Source organism: Palaemon carinicauda, chromosome 6 (genome assembly GCF_036898095.1).
Source record: "Palaemon carinicauda isolate YSFRI2023 chromosome 6, ASM3689809v2, whole genome shotgun sequence".
Classification (NCBI taxonomy): Eukaryota; Metazoa; Arthropoda; class Malacostraca; order Decapoda; family Palaemonidae; genus Palaemon; species Palaemon carinicauda.
The window spans coordinates 165591697-165617223 of record NC_090730.1 but is presented as its reverse complement, the minus strand read 5'-3'; the positions used below and the strand labels follow the sequence as shown (position 1 = coordinate 165617223).

General features: G+C 42.7%; 1 protein-coding gene across 1 annotated transcript in view; it reads right to left on the bottom strand.

Annotated features, from left to right (window-relative positions):
* Positions 1–1157: 1157 nt before the first annotated feature.
* The window catches only part of LOC137642789 (uncharacterized), a 601025-nt gene continuing 576655 nt past the window's right edge, over positions 1158–25527 (bottom strand). Inside the window, 1 exon segment of the mRNA XM_068375642.1 lies at positions 1158–5588. Within this exon segment, the coding sequence (XP_068231743.1) occupies positions 3394–5588 (2195 nt within the window). The 3' untranslated portion in view covers positions 1158–3393.

Sequence of the window (25527 nt, the reverse complement as noted above, 5' to 3'; positions counted from 1 at the left end):
GTGAACAACTGAGGGACAGGGCTGAATCCAAAGCACAGAGTCTGGAACTAATACACCACTCTGTAAAGGATTAAGTGTAAAAAACTTACAGGACAATTGAGCGACTATCACTTAGAAGTATGCACCCTTAAGATGCATCAAAACAGGAAGTCTCCTTCCCTGATGGAAAACAGAATGGAGCTAAGGGTTTCTATCCTAAACGGAGTTTGTTTGAAAAACTCATTCAGTGATGAGAGATTTGATCACCCATATCCAATAATCCAATGACCTCTTCACCAGAAGGAGTGGACTGTAGAAGCATAAGCACTGATCATCGGCCACCTCTAGAATTGGGAAGGCCATAGGTCCTTGGAAGCAAGTAAATATCCTTCATGAAGGATATTTTACTATCCAAAGCTCAGCTTCCCACCACTGACACATTGACCAAGGATATAACGGGCATACCACTCAGCAGCAAGAGGAAGAAGGGCTGCCTGAGCATCCCTTACCTTTCCTCCTTTCCAAGACTAAGTCGGAGAGTATGCACAAAAGGGCAGGGTCACAATTGACGCCTTCCAGAAGAAGAGGGTGCCTAGGTTCCTGATTGGGGGTTATAAGGGAGCAGTGCGCTCTCCAAGCCAAAACTCGAAGGCATAGCTGCCCCTGAAGGTTTGGCCACTGTTACCTTAGAGTATTCAAGAGGTCCTCAAGCAAACTGCATGGTCGATTAAGAGTCTGCGCTGCTGATTCTTATCTATTCCATTGCTCCATTCAGTTCTCTTTACGGAAGGAGAACGGAGGATCTTAGCAATGGTCAGTACAGACTGGGGATAGATCAGTTGCGAAAAAGAGCTTACACTCGGGCCCTAAAACAGAACCGTGAATGTATAGTAATATCATGTGGAGGAATAAACCTCATGAACGAATACGTCCCTCGTTTATCCAATACAATAGCCAAAATGAAAGTGATGGTGGGACTGTCTAATGCCCATTCAATCCTATACCTTGTAAATTAGTTAAAAATCTATTGGCAGCTTGCTTCATTCCAAAATTATCTCCCTTTTTAAAAAGCATTTGGTTTATTACCGTATTGGAACAAATCACAAAGAACTTAGTTGGGAGCTGACAATTTATCGTAAATATGTTAAACATACATCTGGTTTGAAAATGAAAGTAACTCCAGGTCATGTCTTTATTGCTAACCCATGGATACTCAAACAATACAAGATTAAGTAGAACGTCATGATTTAAATGTATGATTTGCTGATTAACTTTGGTGACAGCTTTCAGTATGCTACAGTTTAATAAGGGAAGACAACAATATTAAAAATATAACTCCAGTTTTTATTTCCAAAATTGCTTTAATAAATACCGCACTACGTAAATTAGATATTTGTTACACATTAACATATATTACAAGGTATGACAAAAATTTAATGGTAATTCCCTTATTCTGAAACACTTCACATATCAAGTTATTAAATAATTGCAACCTTTAAATAATCTTATGAAGAATTGGTTACAAAACTGTCTTTATACAAGTATCCTGTGTTTGAGCATAGAGCTTAAATCATCCTCAAGCTCTTTATATAATAAAAGGTCTAAAGATAGGAAAAAATATCTTGGCTTCGTGTGAAACCTCTTCGTCAGGGATACACAAGTAACATGGCTAAAGCATAATGATTCCGTTGAGTAAAAAACTAAATACAGGGACTGAAGTCGCCTATCCTATAAGCATGTATGATAACTATACATTATATACATCATGTTTAGTTTATTGCTACAACAAATGATACATGACTGAACTGATTAAGGGACAAAAGGCACTTCCTAATTCAGATAAATTGTTAGTACTTCTAGGTTTCTAGGAAAATTAAACCATTATCAAGCTCAGTTTGGTAAAACTGGAATCAATATCGTTTTGGGAATGTTCAGGAACTTCACATAGTGGAAAGGGAAAGCTTTTGCCTTAAATAAATTGGTAATTGAGATCAAAGTTCGGCTACTTTATAACTGACTGACTAAAACCTTCACAATATCAAATTAGGACATAAAACTAATTTGTATAACAGCTAATGTTTAACCTATTACTTTTGCCCATCTAAGTAATACAGCAGCAAAATACTGATTAACTGTTGTTGACCATTTCTTTGTATAAATTATATTCTTAAAATAGTCAACAACACTCTAATGAAACATGAGATTTGGTGCTTTCTCTTGTATAAATGGCTTTGTGCTAACAGTTGGTCACATTATCCAAATGATCATGGAATGACGTGACTTTGGCCTACTGTACAAACCACAAGGCTTGTGCAACACTGTGTGTACCCCTGAGACAAGTAGTACCTTTGTATTTTCCTTGGGTAGCTGAGCAGGACTCAGTGTAAAATTTTTAAGATAAGTCTCAAAAAATTATCTTACACTAGAATACAGACATTAGCTTCAAACAGTCATCAGTAATATTAAATGGTGGTTTTATAAAAATGGATTGACCCAATCCACAATATGAAAAACAAAAGATTTTCTTTTTTTTTTAGCCAAAAGTGATTTCACTGGTAAAGAGATACTGCATGAAAGATTTAGCATTATTAAGGAAATTCTCAAATATTTTGACTAAAAAAGATACTTCGTTACAGTAAGACGTCATTGGTATAAAATGTTGTAACACTGGACTGCAAAAGGAACAACATTGCACCAAATTAAAGACAACAGCCTGCTATAAAACATGATAAAAGAAAGCTGCAATAAATATATTTATATAGATATATTCTAGCACTTACAGTAGAACCTATATATCCCAAAGAATCCCTAAGAGCATGCAGGCTAAAAGGCTGGCAATCCGTCAGTCTTGCTGAAGTCAGAGGGTCTGCTAATGGAAAATATATGCAGCCAAACAAATCTTACCCATCCTTCTCCAAACCATTATAAAAATAACTAATGGGGTGAGAGGGTCTTAGGTTGTCAAGCTCCTGCACTTGTGATACAACAGTATAGCTGGCATTCTTGCACTAATTGTACAATAACATTTAATATAATATACCAACAAAATCAAATTTCTACATATACAGTTCATAATACCAGATGGCCAATTAAAACTGATGCACAAAACCAAGTACTGTATCGTCAAAGTAAGAAAACGTAAGTTTTATACATCTGCTAGTTTTAAAAAAATTTGTACATAGAAAATATATAAATATGTATAGATGCATACATTATATGCATATTACTACAAGAAAATATACAGAGAAATAAAATATATTAAGTACAAAACTTTACACATTGTATTCTATAAAGAATGTTGAAAAGCTATGACTTACCACCATACAATGGTGTGTTCAACTGACAGTTGTCTCAAAGCATATAAAATTCTTGAGCATCTTTTTACAATAAAAAGGGACTAGATTAAGCCTCATGTCAAAGGGCCGTTTCCATCGACTCTTTTTCATCAGGTTCGCTCTGTTCATTTGGTTTAGATTCTTCAGGATCTGCAATAATAGAAACATCTGGTGCTTGGGGGGGTTGAACAAGTGTGGTGTTAGGTGTTGAATGTGCAACATTATCAGTATTTTCAACAGGTGAAGAAGATGGGGAATATGAAATCACAGTGTTAGAACTACATGGTTCACTGTAAGCTCGTGCCAGTGGTCCCCTTACACTTTGTATGCTACGCCTTTCAGGACTCCCTCCACTGCTTTCTTCATCTTCCTCATCATCATCATCCTCATCGTCCTCATATTCTTCCTCCTCCTCAATTTCCTCTCCTCCGTGATCTTCTAAAATAGTAGTACTAATGATCTCAGTTTTTGGGGCACGAAAGCGACGGCCACTACCAAAGCGGCTCTGGAAGAGAAGTGCCCTAGCAGTGTTTCGAGATGAAGGGGGCATGATGACCCCTTCACCGTGAGTTTGGGGAGCTGGAGGCTGAGGAGGTTTTACCACCGGAGCAGGTGGAGGGGAATACCCATATATAGATGGACGAGAAGCCTTTAACATCTCTACAGCTGAAATCCTCTGGTTTCCACCAGCAGAACTCATGCTCTTGTTTAATATCATTTTCTTAAAATCAACTCTAGTTGTTTGTTTTGGAGTGGTTTGGTTTGCAACAGGAGACTGAGAACCCGCTTGAGGTGTAGCAGTGAGCTGGTTTTGAAGCGGCTGCTGTGAATTTAATGCCTTTCCAGGACTCTGGTAGCTTTGCTTTGAAGATTCTGCTTTACTCTGGTTATCACATGTAGAGTTTTGATAATCTGCTGGTGGATCAACACTTGTTGGGGAATCTTCATCTGTTTGAGAGTCGGGTCCAGAGAGCTGTTTTACCGGTGTCTCTCGAGAATGGGATGCATTTTCTTGATTATCGGGAGGCCAGGAACCATAGTTATTGTAAACTTGCGGTTTAATAGCATATGGAGGAGGAGGATTCACACCAAAAACAGCTGGAGACTGACTTCGACTGGTTGGTGCAGAATTGGTCTGACTGCCAAATTCACCAGTAGCCGAAGTCATAGTGTTCCTATGGTAATTATAATACTGTGGATGCCGCATTGCAGCATAAAATTCTTCACGACTCATATAACGTCGCCCTCGAGTTAAATCTGTCACAGTAAGATCAGTAACATCTGACATCACACTTTGAGGAGAAGGGTTTACAGACACAAAGGAAGACTGGCTACTATCAGGGGGTGAAACTGGAGTAGTTGGAAGTGATCGTGGGCCTATTCCACCACCTCCTTGCTGCTGTACTTGTTGTTGCTGCTGCTGCTGCTGTGCTTGTTGCTGCTGTTGTTGTTGCTGCTGCTGATGCTGCTGCAAAGCTTGATGCTGAGCCCTACGACTGTAATAATAAACTTCTGCTGAAGGACTGCTCCGGTAACTGTGTTCCCCAGAGATTTCACTGGAATATGATGAATTCATTTCGGATGATCCAGTGTCAGGAGAAGGATACCTAATAAAGCTCGAGTCATCAGCAGGAACGTTTTTGCGTGCTCCTTTTTCGGAAGCTGCTTTGAACCCTCCGTCATCATCCTCTGTATTTTCTTCTTTGTTTTTCTTCTTTCTCCTAAGGGGCAAAGTCCAAAACCATTTCTTCTTCGGAGATTTTTCAGTCTTTGAATCTTTTTTCTTCTTATCCTTATCTTTTTCCTTGTCTTTTTTAATTGGTTTTTCCTTTTTATCAAGAACTTTCTCTGGAGTACTTGGATTAGATGCAGCTGATCTTTGCATGGATCTGTTTTCAGCCCCTGCTGTATACGAAACTATGCTAGACCTTCTGGAAAATTGTTGCTTATCAAGTAATTGATGCTGTTGCAGCTCTGGAGGCAGTGATGACTGATGCTCCAGGGACTGTCTTCTTGAAGGAGGTAAGGAACTATAACCCCTCTGGTATCGTCCAAAGCTAGCAGGTAAAGTCCCTCCAACCTGAACGTGTCTAGTCATACCAATTCTTCCGTAAATATCGCTGTCAATGAGACCGTGATGATCTGGGTAGGGAGGTGGTGATGTAGACATAGGTCTTGGAGGAGGTTGTTGTTGTTGCTGTTGTTGAGCTAGCGCTCTTCCTTCCACCACTAGCCCCACACTTTGCAAACTACGCTGTGATCCATACATCATAGCTATGGAAATAAACAAAATTTTGTTGAGTAAATAGCTGCAATAATAATTTGTGATAAAATTTGTTCATCATTCTAATCAATTATAAATTTGGATGCTGGAATTGGACTTAGTTAATCCACATCCAGTTAAGTTACTTGGAACATGGGAATATATGGTGGTTAAATGTTGGTAAAATTAAATTAGATTTTTTTCATAATACAAACCCAGAATATTTAGAATGTGAGGACTGTGAAAATCTCAAATAATTTTTGGTTTTAAAATTTGCAAATATAAATAATACTTGAAAGATAAACCATGTCTGAGTGCTTATCAAGTCAATAAATACTTTACATATACAGTAAGTATGGATAATACCATGATTAAGATTTAATTCCAAGTTAGTCTGTGACCTACTGTAAATTGTTAAGCGCATTACTTTTTTCCATTTTTCACTCAAAACAAAAATCATTACAACTAATTTTTGTGAAAAATATAGACTTCTATGTTGTGTTTAGAATTAGTTTAACATATATCACACAGTTCATAAATTGATGAAAAAAATCAAGGTGTTGCTTTGCCAAATAATCAAGAATACAGCTAAAGCATATTAACCTAGTTAGTCCAAGAACAAATATTTCAACTAAAATTCCTTGCTATGTAATTTTTCTATGATGCATTCATTATTATAGTACATTTATTTGCAATGATTAAAAGTATTATTTGAGAGTTTCACATGTTATTTTGCCTCTCATTTAAAGCAGTAAAGTTCAATTACATTAAACTAATATATTACAATATCTAATGTTTAAGAGGAATATTCGTTGCCTCTATTTCTTGCGTGCCTTCTAAGATACAAACCATTAATTGTTATAAACATATACCGGCATTTTGTACATTAGGAAAAACCATTACTGTACTTCACATTGTAATATACTTTTATCTGGAATGGCCAACTACATAATTGTGAAAATAGCATCCTGTTATCCTGTTGGTAACATCTTTAAATTGGTTGAGACCCAACATCTCTCAGTTTATCCATTTCATTTTCATTTTTCCCTCAAGAGTGTGTACCTTTCCTCTTGACTCCTTTGGCCTTTCTTAATGAAAATATCCTGCTATCATTTACTTTCATCTCTATTTCAGAGCTGTGTTTGTTCTGACAATGAAGTAGGGAATACCTTGTCCAATCCTGTCAAAGACTTCACTTTTGTCTCTGGCCACAAATTCGGATATACTATTGCGACCTTACCAAATGTTTTTATTTTTTTTTTTTTTTTGTACTTCTTAGAAAATGGATGGGTGCTTGGATTCGTGAAGCTGACCATGGATTTTCAATTTTGTAATTACAAGGAAAGGGTGGTCACTGCAACAGGTTTATGGCAAAACTGTTTGGAAAGCCACACTTTCTCTGCACTTCTTGTAGGGGGCCATGATTGTAGTCATCCCAAGTATCAAGTGCAGATCGTCAGCTCCTGTTCAGTGGCAGATTTACGCTTTTAGAAGGAAGAAGGCTAATTCTTCTCTGTTGTCAGGCTTGGCAATGACCAGGATGATGCCCATGAAGCTTTATAGCTCCTTTCTATCTTTACCCCTGAGGCTTCTGGGCATACATCCCTGGCTCGATCCCTACTGAGAATACAGCAGTAGTGGAGAGATATTGGATCTGTGTAGGCTAGTTTTTCAGGCTTTGATGTAGGTTGGATTTCTAATGATTGCCACACCCCAGCAGGTGCTAGAAACTCTACTGTTGTCATGCAGATTGTCATAAACAGTTTGACTTAGGGAAGGCTTACACAATCTTCCTCAATGTCTTTTACTAGGGAACTGATAACTAAGGCTACCTTATCCTTGGTGTTGCCAGTGGCAGTAGCTATAGTGGTAACTCAGTGGTGACCCCAATGATTGTGGGTGTGATGTTAATGCCAGTGGTTATCCCTACAGTGCACCCAAAACCATAGAAGGCCACCACACTTTTGGTTGTGTCTGTGTTAGTGCTAAAAGAGCAAAAAATGGCTCCCGCAATAGTAGTTGTAGTGCCAAAGCCCACAGTTGAGTGTAAGAAAAAAACACTGTGAAATTAAAACTTGTGCATGTAGCCTTGATGCCCATTACCCCTGTGCCAATTGCTTCATGCCCTGAGATCCTACCTTACTGTACCTATCACTACCCTTGTAACAGTGTTCCCCAATGTTGTATTTCCTTTGGGGAAGCTTCATCGTCGATGGTTGCTCACACCTTAACTTCTGCATTTGCAGAGCTCAAGGCAAAGGTAGGTTGGTGAGAAGAAGCAATGTTTCTCATCTTCCGTGTCCTCTTCCAATTCTGATTTTGACACTTCTATTAAGATGAAAAAGAAGTTCAGGAAGCCAGTCATAGTCATAAGAAAAGGGTTCTTGATAACACCACTTGTCTTGGAAGGGGGGGCATACATAAGGTCAGAACCGTGGCTTGGGTTCCCCCGGCTACCTCTGTAGCCAGGTGGGACAGAGTTGTATGCACCTTGTGTACACCTACTGTCAGCCATGTGTTGGAAGAGCTTGGGTGCTCTCCTTCACCTTTCCAACCTAAATGCTGCTGCTTCCGTCTCTTAATTGGGTACTGCGGTATCCTATGTTGAGAAGATGGCCCCTTTGAGGTCATCATTGTGCCATGGGCCAGTGGTTGAGGTGTCGCTGCCACACACTCCCTCTTCACCTCAATCAACAGAGAGAAGAGTAAGAAGTACTTCTTCTGTCTCTATCTTAATCAGTGCCAGAGATCTTTCTCCCCTTGATGAATGCCGGCCTGATCCATCATTGGCATCCAGTTATGTTGGGTCAGAAGGTTTGTTTTTGTGGGAAGAGGGTAGATCTCTGGAGCAACTTGCCAAATCGTCTATCAATACAGTATATGTGGGTACTAATACAGTACTCAGGATTCTTTTGCCTGCCCGGCAGGTACCAGATCAGTGAACTGGGTGAGGTGACCTTGCCACCGCCTTCAGGTAGGAACTCGGTCGTTTACCATCACTTCAGTGCCCCTCAAAGGTCGAGATATTCTCTGGAGCTGCCATGTTTGGATCTTGCTAGTTTGGCCCCGAGTCAAGTTGATAATCAGATCTGAGAATCTGAGAGCTCTCTTGCTTCCAGTTGGACAAACAGAATCCTGAAACTCCCCGCACTCTCGAGGCAGTGAAGGTTCTGTACCAGAGTCTTGTGCATCTAAACCTTTTTTGGATGACCCTTCAGTCAGGGGCACTCAGTCCTCGGCCTCTGAGACAGCAACCATAATCTTTGGCTAGAGCCATCCTCCAAGCTGTCTTGTGGTTTGACCAGTAGTCAAGTACAGTACTTTGCAAGGATGACAGGGTTCAGTCAGGGGCACTCAGTCCTCGGCCTCTGAGACAGCAACCATAATCTTTGGCTAGAGCCATCCTCCAAGCTGTCTTGTGGTTTGACCAGTAGTCAAGTACAGTACTTTGCAAGGATGACAGGGTTATCCACCTCTTGAGTACAGGAGTCTTGTGCTATCATCTAGTGGGAAGGAAGTGACCCTCTTGGCACCCCAGTAAGCACACCAGTGGACTAACTGGGTTTTGAAGATGAGGGATGCTTTAGTTTCCTAATTCTCAAAATAAGTTGGTTGGTCCAGAGATAGCTCTGATGCTGCTAAACACATTGGTCCAGGAGGCCACATCTCCTCTTGTAAAGTTGCATGCAAGAGGTGGTAAAGAAACTGCTTCACATGACTCCCCGTAAGTTTCTTTCAAGGGGTCTGGCTCTTCGACGGTGTCTGCAGCCATGCCTGCAGTATTGGGGGAAAGAAAGCTGCTGCAACCTTTCCTAGACCTTGATCAGGACTCCCTGCAACATCTTTCCCTCAAAGGAATTCTGACCATGCACAGCCCTTTCTAGGCCCCACCCAACTTGGTTAGGACAGAAAGGGAGGTAGTACTGGAAGCTGATATTTGCTTTCGCCACTCCTGGTGCCATGAGTTAGGGGGAGGTCTGTCATGCCATTGAACAACCCAGCAGAGACACGTGGCTGAGTCTTGGGCGAGAGTCCTTTGAGATGAGTATATGCTACCAATTGTGTTCACAAACAATGCTCCAATATTACTAAAGGCCTAGCTGTGCTGGCAGAGGTGAAAGAGATATTGGAGAATGCATTTGATATCATTCATGCAGGTCTCCTGACTTCTACAATCAACTCTTTCTGGTGGAGAAGTCAACAGGAAGTGGAAGCCCTCTCTCTCCTCTGAACCAGTTTGTTTGGCAAGCGAAGTTCAGGATGGAAACGGTACGGTCTGTACCAAGTTTACAGAAGAAGACTTCATGCTTTCAGTGGGTGTAAAAGATACGTACCTCCAAGTACCCATTCATCAGTCCTCTTGGAAGTATCTCAGCTACTTCCTCAATGGTAGTGTGTGCCAGTGCAAGACCCTGTGTTTTGGATTGTGTACTGCTCCCCAAGTGTTCACTATGGGAAGCATTTTTGGGTTTACTAGCATGAAATACATCTGTTGATGTATCTGGATGATTGGTTGATCCTGGCTTCCTCTGTGAGGTAGTTGCTACAGGATCAAAATTGAGTTCTTGCCTTTTGTCCTTATTTGGGGATTGTGATAAATTGGGAGAAATCAAATCTCACATCCAAGCAGAGGTTGAAGTATCATGTCGAAGGAGGGGTGGGGTCGTACCCGGGCAACCTGGCCTGGAAATGCAAGCAGCATTTTGTCACCCTCATAAACTAACTGCTTAAGTCATTTTCTCCACTTGTTTGGGAACTCAAAAAAAAAACCTTCTCATTTCCTAATTCTTTATATCATTGTCTTGAGTTTCAATTCACAAATTCTTAACAGACGAATTTGTGAATTAGAATTTGTTAATTGAAGCTCAATACAATGATATAAAGAATTAGGAAATGAGAAGGTTTTTTTTACTTCCCAACAAGTGGAGAAAATGACTTAAGCAGTTAGTTTATGAGGGTGACGATTTCTAGCTTTGCTAGCATTCAAAGAACTTTTGAGGAGGCACTTGGTAATGTTAATGAACGACTAGCCCACATCAACAAGGAAGGAGGTATGGTTTTGCTCCCCTTTTGCAAATATATAAAGGAGATAAATATCTCTCTAGTGTACTACTCAAATAGAGCTGTCAGCCAGGTGCATTCCAGACAAGAGGGATATACCAGCAGACACACTCAGTCTCCACAAATAGAGGTGTCAGCCAGGTAAATTCCAGACATGAGGAATGTACTACCAGACACGCTCGGTCTCTTAAGGGCAGGTTGTAAGTTCAAAGTGGTTGCCTTCCCCCCTAGGGGTATCACTAGATATCGATCTGTTCACTATACAGCTAAACAGGAAGCTCCTGTGTTTTATCCCCCATTACAGACCTATGGTCAGTGTTCGAAAACACCTTCCAATGCCCATGGCATCACCTGGATCTCTATTCCTCAGCCTGATGAACAGTGTTTTCATTACACCAGGCTTCAGGATAACCTTGTTTTCTCCTAGATGGCCATATGCCAAGTAGTATCCTGATCTGCAAGCACTTCTAGGCAAAGTCCTGTGAGAACTACTCCTATGGATCACCCATCTCTGTCAGCTGCACTTACAGAGGTATAAACAATCTGAGGCTGCTCGGACCAGACTGTTTGAGACTCCAGCATTTCCTTCGAGTGAGGGACTACACAGGATACGTCTAGATATTACACCTGCGACCGTCCTCAGCAGCTGTCTAAAAGGGAAAATGGGCCCTCTGCAATTGGTGGCGCAGATCACGGACTTCCTCGTCTTCCTTCGCCGAGAGAAGCACTCTCAGTCACAGCTGTAAAAGGCTACCATATGGCCTCAAATACAGCCTTTTGACTGAAATGCTTTGATCTTTCCTCATCATGGGAATTGTCTATGCTTGTAAGGAGCTTTTAGTAACCTCATTATGGGATGTGATCTTATATTCAAGGACTCTTATGAGTGTTTGAGGTCATCAGAAAGTGGTCCGACTTTTTAAGACCTTCTATTTGCTACCCTTAGCATCGGTGAAGAGAGTAGGCGCGTTGCATGCTGTCTCTTGTGTAATAACTCATGCTGAGGGTTGGTTAAGTGTGTACCTGAGTTCATGGCCAAAACCTAGGCCCTGCTGAGACACAACCCTAAGTTCAAGACCACCTTTATCCTTCTACAGAGAATGTTGAGTAGTAATTAAGGAAATGTTTTTTTTTTTTTTGTCCCAATGTAGTTCCATTTAAAGAGGACTCAACGTCTTAGACCTGAGTGTCAATGTCTCTTCCTTAAACCAAGAGGGAGAGGTTAGGGAACACAGTCTGTTTCTGACTTCGTGAGAAGATCCGATTGCTAAGAGGGTGAAAGTACTAGCTTGGACTAGAGCTTACGAAGTCTGGGGTATAAGTCCCACCTTAGTCTTCAAGGGGAATCTTACTGTTAAAACAATCTCCTCAGCCTTTTACTTATGGGAGTATACCCACAAGCCCCTCAATACTTATGGTGTTGGTCCTGTTGTGGCTGTTCATGCAGTTGTTTTGCCAATCCAGCTCCCACACGGATAGATGGCATCTTGTCTATAACATGTAAATGTTCTTCCCTTCTCTTGGGAATAAAGTGTGTACCTCCTGGATCTGACATTGATACAGTACTGGTAAGCTGCACTTCTGAGTTCCATTCTTATTAGGCTACTTTACATGAACAGTACAGTAGATCTATAAGTAGAAGTTCAACCCCAATCGTCCTTCAACGAGGAGAAGGATGAATGAATAAAAACCTACATATTGGTCATCATACACCAGATTTGTTATTCCGAATTGTTCTTCCCTTCGGGGGGGAGGGGGGGGACCAGGTTTAAAGGTTGCTCATGAATGGCAGACACAAGGTACAATGACATTGCCCTAGCAATCAGGACAATGCCCTAGAGACTGACCATATTATATATTCATATGATCAGCACTCAAGCCCTCTCCACCCAAGCTAGGATCAGGGAGGGCTGGTCAATGGCTGCTGATGTTTCAGCCGGTAGACCTATAGGCTCCCTCAAACCCCTCATCCTTAGCACACAAGGATGGCGAGGCTGTAGCGACCAAAGGAACAAACGAATTTGAGCAGGACTCGAACCCCAGTCTGGCGATCACCAGGCAAGAACGTTACCAACGAGCCACCACAACCCCATACCATGTACACACTAGGCCCTACCAGCCTACTCACCCCTGTGATAGATAGATATAGTCTTCTCCATCGCTCCCGTACAGGATCAAGAAGACGGGTATATTCCAGGGAAGAAAAAAAAGCGACCAGTTCTGTTTTAAGGGGTCCTCCTACCCACCAGCAAGTCTCCCTATTATAAATGACAAAAGGTTTGTATATGTGTAGGAACAAATAACAAATCTTAAAAATAATTTGCAAATACTAACTATATAATCATTAGTCCTTAAATGTGAATTCCCACATCAACCACCCTTCTTAGTCCTCAGCTGAAGGGGAGTAGTGACGAATCTTTGAACGGAGGGTGGTTGGCAGGGCTACTCGCCCAATGCGCACTCTGTTGTTAACTGTCTCGTTGACAAATTCAACGACCATTCCAGCTTGTACTAGACATTCCCTATTTTAAAGTATCCTAGTTTTTATATCTAGGGAAAATACAGGTTACTTTTAAAATGTTATATTTTTTCTGCATTATGTACTGTATAGTTTACTCTCTGGCCTTATTCATGATGGTGCTTTGTTCATGATAATTTCTAATTTTCTATTAACACCCAGTGCCTCTCTCGTCATGCGTCTCATGCAATGCTAATATTGTCAGAGTCATCTTTTGCATCATTTGAGTGCTATGTAATTGCATTACGTTATGTTGTCATGCCACTGCTCAGACCTGCATAGTTACAAATGTAAAAAATTATCTCAAAATAAAAGAGACTCACAAATGATCGACTTTCAATACAGGCAGAATTATTGCACTGCATTGCAGTAATTTTTTGGGCACATGTATGAGATTTGGGATATATGGCCTGACATTGGGCTCAGGAGGCCATTCAGCACCAAGGTATAACTGGAAGGACACCCTGCAGTTCCACTGTGTATAACTGGAAGGAAACCCTGCAGTTCCACTGTGTATAACTGGAAGGAAACCCTGCAGTTCCACTGTGTATAACTGGAAGGAAACCCTGCAGTTCCACTGTGTCTAACTGGAAGGAAACCCTGCAGTTCCACTGTGTCTAACTGGAAGGAAACCCTGCAGTTCCACTGTGTCTAACTGGAAGGAAACCCTGCAGTTCCACTGTGTCTAACTGGAAGGAAACCCTGCAATTCCACTGTGAAGTAAAAGTTAAAAAGAGACGGAACGGCAAAATTGAAAAAATGCAAGCAGGAACAGGTAAAATAGCGGCTTAAAAATTATTTCCAGTCTTGCTCAGAATCACAGCCACTTGCTGTTTAAAGGCCACTCAAGAAAGATGAGGGTAAGCATAGCAATGCAGATCTTTTCTTCCAAAATAATCCTCACCTATGTTCTTTCTCACCTTTCCTACTGGCTTGTCTGAAATGACAATTGAGGGGTTATTAATGTGTTACCAGTTTCAATCGATGAAAGATATCCTTCACTCGTATTTCTTCCTCCACATAAGTATATTTTGCTCATACTTCAGTAGCCACTAAGCTTACCAGAATTCAATTTATCAATTTGTTTACTTATCAGTAACTGTACATTATTATGAAACATTTTCCTAGCCTACCTTAAAAGTTATGCATGTTCTAAATATAACTAGTAAATTGAATGATTAGAGTAAAACAGTGTACAGAGTAGCTTAGGCTAGTTACTTTTATCTGTTGTTTTGGCTATGAGATATATTGAAAGTTCAATTATAGACTTAGACTGAGCTTTTATTACTTATTAGACCTGCCAAAGCATCTGATAAACTGAGGTGCTATTGTATTCACTTCAGGGTTTTTTTTCTCAGATATCATGATAAAAGATTGGACAGTAAGCAAGCAGACATTTTGCATCAATAATCTAGAATTCATGGCAGTCCTATTGGGTCACTCAGCTTTTCAGGCTCTACCGTACAGAATACTGTGGCAATTGTACCCTATATGCAAAGGTAGCTTACCTTTTGAAGAGGAAGGAAATTGCTCTACTTTCTATTTATAATTTATCATTTTGAGGTTCCTTTGGGCATAAGGTAGGGACATTGCATTTAAATCTCTTTCTTGTCCAGTATTGCCATTTTTAATACCTGGGTGGTCATCCTCAGAAGGAATTGTATCGTAAGTCTCTCCATTCCTTGATTTAAGAGCAGGTTTCATATTTGGGAGTAACCTCATGCAAGAACTCCAAATTTGTTGATTCCCCTTGCCAGACTCAGTCTTGTTTGGAAGTTGTATGCCATGATGTACCCAAGAGCTGTTGTTGAAGTTTAAGCCTTTGCTTGATTCTGTCCTTTCAGATCCATGTTGAAAAAGATATTGATATCCAACAATTTTGAATTGGGGTGGTAGAAGGGAAGCATTTCCTATCTCTATCTCGTTTCTTAATATTGGACATTCTTATCAGCCCGTGATAAGTTCAGGATATACATGCTTGCCAATAAGGGCTAAAGTATATCTCTTTACAGAATTAGTCTTCATCTCTTCGTAGTAGGTAATGAACCTCCCCTCCTCCTGTAGCAGGCAGTCTTTGGATATGGAACCATTGATCCATGTATGAGAAGGCTGATGATTTTGATGAGGAAAAAAAATTTCCCTTTCCTCGGTGTAATGAGGCTTCGTTCAATGACGTATCTTACACATGCTATTTCCATTCTACTGTGGTGCTTGATCACTAAATGATATTGCCACTTGTACCCATTCTGGTTAAGGAAATAACAATCATTCTGCAGACCAATCTATACAAAAGCTATTGTAAGGTCAAGTGCCTGGAGAGCAGAGCTAGCTGAAGTGCTCAAAATATGACAAACTTATAACAGAGCTTGTATTTTTCCTAACATACAAACCTGAATTCTTTACTATAGGAGATATTCTAGCGCGAGCTGGAAAATACGGCAGAAAAACCTTAATAAGGTCGTTAACGACCGGACAGGTAATTACCCACCTGACAGTGGTGGGGGACCGCCGGTCAGTAGCTACTGTTTACCTTCAATCGGATTCTAGTTAGGACTACCCTAGGGGGGCGGTGATGGAGGGACGATTTGTGTAAAGAATTCGTGTTTGTATGTTAGGAAAAATACAAACTCTGTTATAAGTTTGTCATTTGTTCCTACACTAAATACAAACCCTCATTCTTTACTATAGGAGACTTAGTCTTGAGGCCAGGGTGGCCAAGGAGTTCCCTATCTTTAGGGAAGATAGTCCTCAGACTAGACTCTTTTGAAGCAACAATCTTCCGTATCTTCTTTCTTTGTAGGTCCCCAGAATCTCAGTACGACTGAAGGTTTGCAACTTCATGGAAACAAATGTTTCAGGATGAAGTGGGTCAGGAACATTCGACTCGGACCCCTTCAAACTTAGGATTCCCCCAACCTTGCCAAGGGGAAACCTCGTGACCACGAGTATAACTTATACTCTGTGAGAGGAATCAGATGAGTATCATACCTTATTTCCATTGGCGAGTCCAGCTGAAACTGGATACAGGCTAGGATCCCCAGATGTGGGGGAGAAGGAGACGAAGAAGATCGATGGATGTCCTTCTTAAAACCTAGTGTAACCCAGAATCCTCAACCAATGGTTACTGTTCCCTGAAAGGGCGTAAGGTAGTAACAGCATCTGTTGACCTGTCACAATATGCCCTATAAACAAGGTGTCTAGAGACCTATGTGTCACGTCGCTCAAATAGTGAGCAGTGAATGTAGATTGGCGTTTCCAGACCCCAACACTTAAGACTTGGGAGACTGAGAAAAATCTCTTAAACACCAGAGAGGCAGCCACTCCCCTAACTTGATGGGCTCTGGGTTGTGCTGCCTCTGGGTCTCCGTGAAAAGTCCTCGCAATAACTTTCTTAAGTCAGAAAGAGATAGTGTTGCGAGAGATTCTCTTCTTTACCCTGTTGGTGCAAGGAAGAGATGATGGAGACGTGGTCTGAAAAAGTCTGGTGCGCCTCAGATATTTCTTTGACACCCTGACTGGCCATAGTAACTACTGGACTGCATCCTGTGTTACCTATTGAGAGTGGAAATTCTCGAAATCTCCCATCGGTAGATAAAGGATTATGAGTCTAGCCACCAAGCCCGGTACGAAGTTGCGAGACACTCGCCCCCCCCCCCATCTCTTAGAATGGGTGACGTAAGACAGACCATGTAGCTCACTGACCCTTTAAGCGGAGGACAGAGGTACGAGGAAGACGGTCTTAGGGTTCAGAGAGTGGTCTGAGGCTCTTAAGGGCACATAGGGCAGACCCTTCAGCGAACGTAAGACACGTCGCAAGGAGATGGTCTAATCTCAAGTGGGGGGCAAGATCATTCCAACACCGAAACAACCAAGGTGATGTCTACTGAGGCGGAGAGGTCAACCCCTTCTACGTCTACAGAAGAGGCTCAAGGCTGTGCGATAGCCCTAAATCGCCGAGACTGAGAGAAGCTTTCCTCACTGAGGTACAAAAGAGTCTGGGAACTACTGATCCTTCCTTTTGAGGATCCAATTGCTTCACATTGTCGCTGTTGTAGCGGTTAATAAGTCCATTGTCTTAGTCCCAGCAGTTAGGACTTCTTGTAGGGTCTGCCTAGAGTTTTGGTTTGACAAGTCCTCGTGGCTCGCAAGGTAGCTGACTGTATCAGACCACGTGTCAAGCCAGAAGGGACATTTAAGTCGCTTCCCTTGCCGAGGCTTCTGTGACTGAGAAGAGCCTGGAAGAGTTGAGTGTCTCTTCGAGGATTAGTCTGGCGTGAGCCTCGCCGTGAGGGGATCTAAGATCAGAGGAGAAGGTTGACGTCTCTGAGCTCGGAGAACAGACCAGGTTTAAAGGTTGCTCAAGAAAGGCAGAGGCGAGGGACAGTGACATTGCACTAGCCGTTAGGACAATGTCCTAGAGACTGACCATATATGGTCAACGACCAAGTCTCCTCTCCATCCCAGCTAGGACCAGGGAAGGCTAGGCAGTGGCTGCTGAAGACTCAGCAGATAGATCTATAGGCTCCCCCCAACCTTAGCTTACAAGGATGGTAAGGTTGTAGGCACTGAAGGCTCTAACAAGTCTGGGCGGGACTCGAACCCCAGGCTGTCAATACATAGCCTGTCTAAGGCTGGAGAGTCAAAGGGTCGAGGAGACAGATGCAAATCGCCGAGGCATGAGATATAACACATAGTTCTTAGAGTCCTTAAATAGGAGGCTTTTAAGTCCCTCGACGGCAGCACTCACGAGGAATCCTCAGGCTGCGATAATTCCTTGCGTGTTATTACAGGAAAAAGTGGAGACGCGAGTAGCAGACAAACCTTATATCTTACCCCTCGTATCTTTCTTATCGAAAGGGGAAGAATGGTAGAAGTCGGAGTGTCTGGAGATAATGGCGAAGACCGCTGACGAGACTCGGAGGGCTCTGTCATATGAGCAAACTCTTAATGACGATGATCGCGTGCATAGCGCTAATTGCGCGCATGCACGGACACTCTGTGCTAATTGTTACGAGAGCCCGACTACTCCGCATAACTGAAACTAGAAAGTCCAACGCGACAGAGGCCCGAAGGACTCCTAAGGTCATGAGAACCCGTAGGATAAACATGACGAAAGTTTAAAGGCTCCCGATCACGCCGGCGAAAGGATGATCGTCATGAGACCCCAAGGGGTCAACGTAAGGGGAACCAGTAGGATCAAAAAGACATCTCCTACCAGCACGAGGGGGGGAACGGCAGGGATGAAAATAACTCCTCAGCAGGGTAGATTTGTTCTCCCGAAGGAGAATGTCGCTTAATACAAGGCTCTCGCTCCGCCCCTGGAGGAGAACCAAAAAGCGTAAGAGGGAGGAGCGTAGATCAGTAAACTCCTACAAGTTTCTTCTCGTGATTGGTAGGAAGGTTCTCCCTAAGGAGATCGCCTAAAGCAAGCTTTCTCCCTACCCTATGGGGAAAAGCGTAGGCGTATTAACTTTTCTCTCTCAACGAACGAAGGAAAAGTCTTCCCGAAGGAAGGATTGCCAAAGGCAAGATTTCTCCCCTCTCTATGGGGAAAAGCGTAGATTTAACAATTTCTCTCTCGTGAATGAGGGAGAAGTCCTCCCGAAGGAGGACATCGCCTAAGGCAAACTTTCTCCCAGATCTATGGGAAAAAAGCATAGGCGTAATAATCTCTCTCTCGCGGACGAGAGAGAAGTTCTCCCGAAGGAGGACGTTAATTAAGACAAGTTTTCTCCTAGTTCTAGGGAAAAAACGTAGGCGTAAAAATCTCCCTCTCGCGGACGAGAGAGAAGTTCTCCCGAAGGAGGACGTTAATTAAGACAAGTTTTCTCCTAGTTCTAGGGAAAAAACGTAGGCGTAAAAATCTCCCTCTCGTGAACGCGAAAGGAGTTCTCCCGAAGGGGGACTTGGCCTAAGACAAGCTTTCCCCCAGTTCTATGGGAAAAAATTGAAGGCGTAAAAATCTCTCTCTCGTGAACGAGAGAGAAGTTCTCCCGAAGGAGAACCTTGCCTAAGACAAGCTTTCCCCCAGTTCTATGGGAAAAAAGCGAAGGCGTAATAATCTCTCTCTCGCGAACGAGAGAGAAGTTCTCCCGAAGGAGAACCTTGCCTTAGGCAAGCTTTCCCCGAGTTCTATGTGAAAAAAGCGTAGGCGTAATCATCTCTCTCGCGAACGAGAGAAGTTCTCCCAGGGAGAAGTTCCCCCCGAAGGAGGCATAAGCTGTAGACTTGCTTTTCCCCAGCTCCTGGGGAGAAGGCACAGTCTTCGGGGACGAGATAGCAGAGGTAAAACTCATTGAGCTGTTCGCAGCTCCTTACGAAGGAGGGAAGGTTGCTGACTGTCTGAAGTGGGGAAGCTTTCCCTAGGAAGGGGGACGAATCTTTCACGCAGTCCAATTCCGAGGAAGGTTATCACTCCCTCGTAAGGGAAGGATCTCTAATCCCTGTAGGCGAACCTCCTGTCAGCAATCTAAGTTTCCCAATAAGTTGATCAAGTTGCAGGTTGACAACGAGTGTTACCTCGTAACATGGGCAGCTCATGAGCTGCCACATGAAGCGCAGGATAACGAACAGAGCGGCCGAAGCCCTCGGCATCGCGTTCTACGTCGCTGCTATCTGGGTGTTTTCTTTTAGCTTCTCTAACACATTTCCCTTTTCCCTTCTGCTCTCAACCGAAGAGAAGAAGTGGCGAACCCCTGCATCTTCTTTCGAGGTTTCCGAGAGACTCGAAATCCTTAACTCATTAGGGAACAAAGGAATTAGGGAGGTCCTTTCTGAAACACGGGAGCGAGGGATTGACCCCGCGAGTGTATGATCGGAGATTTGCGTGTGTAGCACTAATTGTGTGTGAACACCTGCGTGACTGGGGTCTGAAAACTCTGCCATAAGAGTAAAACTCCTGATTGTTATGGGCGTAGTGTTGAATGGGCGTACGCGAACACTCCGCGTGACAATAGTCCGAAGACTCTCTGACCTAAGAGTAACACTCTTGATGACTTGTGTCACGAGAACCCGAAGGTTCAGCGTGATCGTGCGTGCCCCTAGAGGTTGTGTTGCGAGAACGCGAAGGTTCAGCGTGAACGTGCGTGCCCCTAGAGTTTGTGTAGCGAGAACCCGAAGGGCTAGAGCAACGGGAAAACGGAAGTCTCCCTTGTCACGAGACACCGAAGTGTCAGCGAGACTAAATGCACGAAAACCCGAGGTTTCAGCAACTAGCTGTGAAAAAAAGAAGGGATAGCGCACCGGGAAAACAAGGTTTCCTTGTCACGAAACCCTAAAGGGTCAGAGATCGAGAATTCAAAGGCGAGAGCGATCTCTGTGAAGATAAGAGAGTAAAGCAAGGAGAAGCGCTCTATCTGACTTTTCCTAGAGCGGACGGAGACCCTCAAACTAATATGCGAAGAAGAGGGTTCGAGGTTTGCCCTTGGCCGCGCTCCTGGTTTCTTAGATGATCCCTCGCACGACGACGACAGCGAGGCAGAACGATGACGAAAGGGATCGTTCTTCTCAGGTTTGTGGCACGAGTGTATATAATCTCGAGGCAGGAAGTCTCGGGGAGAGACAGGAGGCGAGAATGATAACGTCTATTCCTATTTCGCCTGTCTCTTCAGTGAGAATATCTAGGTGAAGGCGTAAACGGGCGTGCGGTTGAGTTATCTCGCACGTCTGTGCCAACCGTAGGGAGCGCGCGCTGGAGAAAATTCCCCATAGTGGAATCATATGGGCGCACGGGCGTGCGCGCATATCCTTGCGGATGCGGGAGAAGGCTGGTGCGCCGGTAAGTGCTGGCGCGTTGATAAGCGCTGGCGTGTTGCAAAGCGCTAGCCCGTTGATAAGCACTGGCACTGCAGGAGAGGGCAGCATGGCTGCCCTGTCAGAAGACCTTCTAACAGTAGAAAGTTGACGCGCAGGTTTTACCTGTCGCGTAGGATGGTGTTGGGCGCGTGTGCGCACGTGCAGGAGAATGTTGGCGAGCGGGAGCGCATAAGAGAGCACTGGCGCGCAGGAGAGTGCCATCGCGCAGGAGAGTGCCATTGCGCAGAAGATTGGTGGCGCGCAGGCACGTGATGTAGTTATGCTCTTGTTGGAGCGTATGCGCATGTTGGCGCATATGCTCTTGATGCCCTATGTTAGGGTAAGAAGGAAGCGCTCTTAAGTTTGTGACGAGAGCGCTTAGTCTAGCGGCGAGACATCTCGTGAAGAGACAGAAGGCGAGGAAGAGAAAGAACGATTATGTCTCCTCCTATGTCGCCTGTACTCCAGAGAGAATGACTGGGCAAAGGAGTGCGATCTCTCCTTTTCCTCTTCTATATCTCTCCCTCCTAGCCTCCGAAGAGGAAGGACAATGAAGTGGAGGAGGAGAAGAAGGTACTGTGAAGACCACTTCTATATACTTGGCAGGGGAACCCATCCTCCGCAGGGTAGCAGAACACCCATGACCTCCGTAACGGGGCATAGGGAAAGAGGATCCACATCCAGCGGTGACATAAAGGTGTCATGAAAACTTCCTCAAAATAGAGGACATCATCTACAAAGAAAAAGAAAAGGGATTAATCAAAACTCAAAAAAAAAAAAAGAAAGGCTAGTCTGCCAGCAAATAGAGCAGGAGCAGTGGTGTTACCACTGCGACGGCTAGAATTCGATTGAAGGTAAACAGCAGCTACCGACCGGCGGTCCCCCACCACTGTCAGGTGGGTAATTACCTGTCCAGTCGTTAACGACCTTGTTAAGGTTTTTCTGCCGTATTTTCGAGCTCCCGCTAGAATATCTCCTATAGTAAAGAATGACGGTTTGTATTTAGTGTAGGAACAAATATCCATTGCACTACACTTTTATAAAGTTTAAACTTATCACAGACACTATTTTGTTTGCTGATTACTCAACACACTTGAGGCTTTCACTAGTAAAACATCAGACTACTCATCTTTGATAATTGACCAACTTGTGCAAGTTAACCACAAACTGCTTATCTTCAAAGAATCAGAAGGACTCATATTTTAAGCAACTCACCAAATGAGAACCTGAGCTATTTATCTTTGAAAGATCAGAGTTACACACATTTTCTGGGCAACTCATCTAAGAAGGATATGAGTCACTTTTTATATAATGAGAAGGTCTTAATACCAGTTGACCAAGATTGTTCATCTTCAGATCTATCTATCAAGTCACTTACCCATAAATGACTTGAGCCATTCTTTAGTCACTGAAAATAGAATTGATCTGATAATTTTCTACGGATTCAAGAAGCACATATTCAGGAGAGCCAAATGACTCGGCTTTAAGGAAACTGTGTACAGTAACTCATCAATGCATATTAGTTATCAAGTAGCTGAGCTTCTAAAGACATAAGCTGGTAATTTTTTCATCATTAGATAATCATATTCAAGAACACCTAATTCTCAAAAGATAGGAGCACCTTAGAACTACTCAAGTTAGAAAGGAGTCTAAGCCACTCTTTAGGTAATAAAATCCAAATTATTTAGGAACAGGCTTAGTCCTTTATCTAGTTAGATTTGAAAACCCCATGAAAGTCTCCCAAACCAAATTAATCATTTGTTTTAGAAATGGGGGCACTAAATCTGGGTTTCCCTCCAGATATCTGAGCATTTCCAGTGCTCATATTGCATTCAAAAGGACATGTATATTAGAAGTGTGGTGCATTTACCAGAAAATGTGCCATAGGGGTTGTGGTGGCCGGTGTGGTAATTCCTTGACTGGTGATCGCCAGACTGGGGTTCGAATCCTGCTCAAACTTGTTAATTCCTTTGGTCGCTGCAACCCGACCATCCTTGCGAGCTAAGGATGGGGAGTTTGGGAAAGTCTATAGGTCTACCTGCTGAGTCATCAGCAGTCATTACCTAGCCTTCCCTGGTCCTAGTTTGGGTAGAGAGTGGGCTTGGATACTGATCATATGTATATATGGTCAGTCTCTAAGGCAGTGTCCTACTTACTAGGACAATGACTCTGTCCCTTGCCTCTGCCATTCACGAGTGGCCTTAAAACAGGAAAGTCTTGGTTGCTAAATTTTGTTCAAATGATTTTCTTTAGCGACCCTATATATTTTTAGCCCACTTTGGTGGTAAAGCTTGGTGCCAGTTGTAGGGCGTAAATCTGCTACTATGTTTTGCTTCCCCAGACAAATCTGAGAATCAGTAACACAGGTGGCACAACACTACTGTCTGTTCTTCCATCAGTTTGATGGTTCGCCACTTGATGAGACTGTTCCGTATAACATTTGCTGTTTTATCCAACAGGTGGTCTGTGAACACTTGAAGACCAGTAATAATTTTCTCTAATACAGAAGGTGGATGTGGGATATCTTTACTTCCTTGGACCATTGACCCGATGCTACAAGTGTTAGCATAAAAGAGTAAAACCTGTGCTTAAGGTCTCTATAAGCAATAAAAGAGGTACAAAGCAGGGCATTCAAAGAACTCCCACTATCAGTTTTTTTTAGCTTTACTGCCTATCAAGGTCTGCTGTGACCTGGTGGCAGGTTAGAATAGAAATACCATCTAGATCTGTTGAAGAAGACCATGTCCTGCTCAGATATAATGGAAAAGATTGCACTTGCATGTATTGTGTAGTATATGCTTCTCCCGAGATTTCAAATGACCCAACAGTTTTAACCCTAAATTTGTACAATAGGCTGAAAGATAGAGAAACTCCTACAAAAGATACTGGAATCTCTGGACTATCTCCATGTGAGACCTCTTTCAAGGAAGTACAACTGATTTGTACCAGTTGACGAGATGACTCAAAATGGCTGCTACCGACGAGTTACTTGAGGTGCATACATCACTTGCATTGAAGCTGCTATTACCAACTAGTTGTCAAGATATCTCAGCAACTTGATACCTTGTATGCCTGTTTTAAACAATAATCTGAGTGAGGACTCATGAGCTCATTCAATAGGCTCCCACGAGACATCCAAATAATTGAAGATATTAAGGCTTTCAAGAGAAAACTGAAGACTTTCTTATTCTGCGAGTGTTTGAACAGTGATGATCAAACAGTAAGCAAACAATACGCATTGCGAAATGTTAAATGCTCCCGAATGCACATCATAAAACGACCGTGGAGGTCCTGTAGAGAGTAGGGTTACCCTGTTGTACAGGACCAGATAACCAGCCCTTAAAGTAAAGTAAGTAAAGTAAAGCAAAGATTCCTGAACCAAGAAGCCTTACTTTGTCATGAAAATCAAAAACAAATCTCTAAAACACTAACAGTGTGGCTTCCTTGACTAAGCAACAAGTGTTAGTTACTGTCTCCATCTGAGGTTTATGCTGGGTTTCCAACCTCAAAGAGGCCTTCATCATTGACCTCACCTTGTCCAACATGATGCTTCAACGAAACATTCTGAAAAGTATCAAATTGAATCAGCACTGGAAATGGAGTGCTTGTCTCCAAAATTGGAAAAGGGTAAATTTTCGTCAAGATTGTTACTGCCCATGTGTCAGCACCAATGTTCTCAGGACCAAAATTCAGGAGATAAACCAAACCTCCACTGGGTATGCAAGAAGGGTTTCTCAGTTTCTTCCTTGGGATAACAATCTGACAAAAACCTAGAATAAGAGATTCCGCTTTGAAACCAACTCAAAGCTTTACTATTAAATATCTCTTAGGATTGAACTATGGCACTGAAGGGAGAATAGAAAACAATGCAAGTAAAAGAAGTCCTTATCTGAAGCAAGGACTATCTACTTGGTAGAGATTGGGGAAAGATTACCTGGAGTCCTTTGAATGATCTGAGCTATTTTCTTCTCCCTCAAAACTTATATTAATTTTCACACTAGGATAACCAATAATGGTGACCCTTAAAGTTAGATGTCAATTTGAGATAGTCTGCTTTCCCTAGCTTCAGTAGATAAAAGCAGTAGTAAAACATTAGATTGCATTTGTGTACATAAACATGACAAATTCGGAGATAATTTGTATTTTTCCTAACCATACAAACCTTAGCTATTTACATAGGGTTTACTTTCGGCGTAGCTGAAATTGACGAGCCATTAGATTTTAACAAGGGTTTACTACCCCCGCGCTAGTTAGCAGGGGTAGGGGAGGGGTAGCTTGCTACCCCTCCCCCCCTCACACACTGGTGAAATGTCTCACTTCACTTAGAGGTAGGACTTGACTTGGGGGACAGAGCTGGCGGGCAAATATGTGTAAATAGCTAAGGTTTGTATGGTTAGGAAAAATACAAATTATCTCCGAATTTGTCATTTGTTCCGTAACCGAAATACAAACCACGCTATTTACATTGGGTGACTTACCCCTTAGGAAGGGTGGAAAGTCCCCATTGGCTTTGGCTTACCCGGGGACTCAGAATCCGAGTGAGTCGCACTCGAGAAAAGGAGTCCCTGCACCTCACA